The sequence below is a fragment of the Morus notabilis genome, unplaced genomic scaffold, assembly GCF_000414095.1.
Source record: "Morus notabilis unplaced genomic scaffold, ASM41409v2 Scaffold99, whole genome shotgun sequence".
Lineage (NCBI taxonomy): Eukaryota > Viridiplantae > Streptophyta > Magnoliopsida > Rosales > Moraceae > Morus > Morus notabilis.
Window position 1 is genome coordinate 1114066 of NW_010362482.1, and position 3064 is coordinate 1117129.

General features: G+C 39.2%; 1 protein-coding gene across 1 annotated transcript; it reads left to right on the forward strand.

Annotated features, from left to right (window-relative positions):
• The first annotated feature begins 917 nt into the window (after positions 1-917).
• LOC21410327 (ethylene-responsive transcription factor ESR2) lies at positions 918-2261 on the forward strand. The gene has a single exon (XM_010102105.1). It carries the CDS (start codon positions 918-920, stop codon positions 2259-2261), a length of 1344 nt encoding a protein of 447 aa, XP_010100407.1.
• The last annotated feature ends 803 nt before the right edge of the window (positions 2262-3064 follow it).

Sequence of the window (3064 nt, forward strand, 5' to 3'; positions counted from 1 at the left end):
CTATATTTGTCTTTTAAGAGGAAAAGATCATAAGAATGCCCAAAGCAAGTAAGCAACCCGAGAGAAAATTGACTAGTAGTATAGGGACTGTCTAAAGTGCAGCAAAAGATAGACCATTTTTCTTTAGCTTGCTAAAAAAAAAATATAAAATTAAAGGAGATTTTTTGGTACACTTAATGTACTAGTATATTAAATTTTTTTAATTGTTAAATTGTTAAATTTTTTAATTTTTATGTGATTTTATATATATCTAATAAATAAAAAAAATTTGTTTAGTTCGTAAATTTAAATTGAGATGTGATTTTATGTGAAAATTTTTTATTGTAATAAAAAAATTAAATGTAATTATTTCTAAAAATTTTTTATTATAATAAAATTTAAATTGTAAACTTAAATTAATAAAATGGATTGGATGGTGATATATGATATGTTAGCATTAAAAAATCCTTTAATTAATTGAAAAACAAATTACAAAAGATGGGAAAGGAAAAAGGAAGATTGGGAAAATGATTATTCCTCTCCGAATAGTGGAGCGGTTGGCACTAATTGGCCCAGTAGAACATCCTCGTCGCTCATTCTACAAAAAGTCCTAACCCCCCCTCGTTTGGTTTTCGAATTTTGTGTTACACTTTTAATATATTGCCCCATGCATGAAACAAATCAATCACTTTCCAATATCCGTCCCCACCAAAAGCCTCTCTCTCTCTCTCTCTCTCTCCTTGTCCTTTACTCATTATTTCTTCTGCGTGTGCAATTTATTTAATGCTCTCACTATAAATACAATAATATATATCCATCAAACCACAACACAACAAAACCGGCACTTCTACCGCTGCTCTGTGTTTTCTTTTCTTCCTTGCCTAAATTCCATTTGCTTCCTTTTCACTTCTCATCAACAACTTACTTAACAACAAACCATGGAAGAAGCATTTTCCCGTCTCAACGGCCCCATATTATCCCACTCTTCCGAACCATCCGACCCCATCAATACCACCACCACCACCTCCGACCACAACCACAAGAAGTACAACAACAACAACAACAACTCCACAAACACCACCACCAACAACAACAACAACAACAACAAGCGGTCTCTGAGGGAAAGCACAGCCGGAGGAGGCTCCGGCGGCGGCGCAATGCGGTACCGAGGAGTACGTCGCCGGCCGTGGGGCCGCTACGCCGCCGAGATTCGTGACCCGCAGTCGAAGGAGCGGCGGTGGCTTGGGACGTTCGACACGGCGGAGGAGGCCGCCTGCGCCTACGACTGCGCCGCCCGAGCCATGCGCGGCATCAAGGCCCGCACCAACTTCGTCTACCCGGCTTCTCCGCCTCCTTCCGCCGTCGTCATCGCCGACCATCTCACCACTCTCCCTCCTTTCGCCTTCACCAAACAATCTCAGCCGTCCATTAAAAGCTTCACTACTTCTAGCACTTCCGTTAATCCCTCCGCAAACTGGTCACGCTTTTCACACAGTACTTCTAATGATCATCGTCTACCGCAGAGAAACATGCTGCTTCTCCGCGACTTCATAGCTCCATCTTCTAACCCTAACCCTAACCCTAATCCATCTTTTTTCTCTCCTCAGACGCTTTATAGTGCTGATTATAACCAGTTCTCTCACAATACAAACGGCTCTTCTTCTATCTCTACTACTACTAGTAGTAGTATTAGTACTACTAATCTTCAAAATCTTGACCAGGTTAACACAAAAACAACCGTCATTACTACTGCTCAACCAGATGATGAAGATTGCTCGGAGTTCTTTCCGAAAGAGCCGTCGGATTCTGGGCTTTTGGAAGAGGTCATTCAGCGTTTCTTCCCAAAGCCCTCGTCGAAGAAGAAATGTGAGTCATCCATGGAGAGCTCTACCATTACTAGTAGTACTAGTATTAATCCCGCAGTGAGCTCCTCATCTTATGATCATGATCATGATCGGATCAATATGTCTGCAATTCAATCAATGTGGATGAAGAACAATGAGCACGATGATCATCTGGGTAATTCGTGCTTCGATTATCAAGGCCAAGGCCATGTTTCGCAGTCTGCACAGTTTGGGAACCTGAATAACATTGGAATGAATCATCAATACGTGTCGTCGCAGGCGGTGGTTCCTTTCAGTACTAATGATCATCACAATCACTTGCCAATGAACTTCCACCAGTTTGCTGCTTCTGCTGCTCAGGACTCGATGTTGTTGGATGAGATCTTCCAGTTCCCAGAGTTCGTGAGCGCCTTTGCTGCCAGGATACAGAATGCCTAGCTATTTCATCATCAGCGTAGTTATCAGTTATCACCTTCTTTGGTGCAACTTTAGTATCTGTTCTCAATTTCTGCTAGTTCTAGAGGTAGCTTCTTTTTTTTTTTTTTTTTAAATGCTTACTAATTAGTATATCATAATGTGAAAAAGCTTGGAAGTTTGTCTTTCATGGTTATATATACTTGCTCGTGCTAATTTAGGGTTTCCAACAAAGTTTAGAACTGTGTACTCTTCTGCATGTTATGGAGCTTAAATTTGATTATATCTATATCTTGATCAGGTTTAATTGTTGTGTTTTTTTGATTTATCATGTTCTGAATGATCATGACGATGTAGGTTTCAGTAATTTGAGCAAACGTCTTGTTTCTTAATCTAATTCTTTAACTAAAAACAAGTACAATTTTGTTTTCCTCTTTCAAAGGATGTTGATTGTTGTTTGGTTTCACAACTTAAGTTTTTATTTCGTTCATAGAGTTCAATATGACAAAGAAGAATCTCAGATTTTGTTTGATAGCTAAGTTTGCGTTGACCTCCGTTACCAAAAGTCTGCAGTGTTCTTCCCACACTTTCGGTTCTATGTCTGTTCATTCTTCAGCTGGACAAAAGTATTTTGTAAGTGAATCCATTGTGCGCAAAAAAAAAAAAAAAAACGGAGAGAGACTATAGAAAGGTATTTACAACTTTCTAGGGAGAAGTGAGAAGGTGCAGGTATATTAGTACTTTAGGTTACAAAGTGAATACAAAAAACAAAAATGGTAAAAGAGTAGTACCTGTGATCGTAATAGATTTAATGGACGTTCCAACAG

What these genes read in the sequence shown, in the direction of transcription:
- LOC21410327 (XM_010102105.1), top strand. Translation starts at nt 918, where the DNA reads ATGGAAGAAGCATTTTCCCGTCTCAACGGCCCCATATTATCCCACTCT.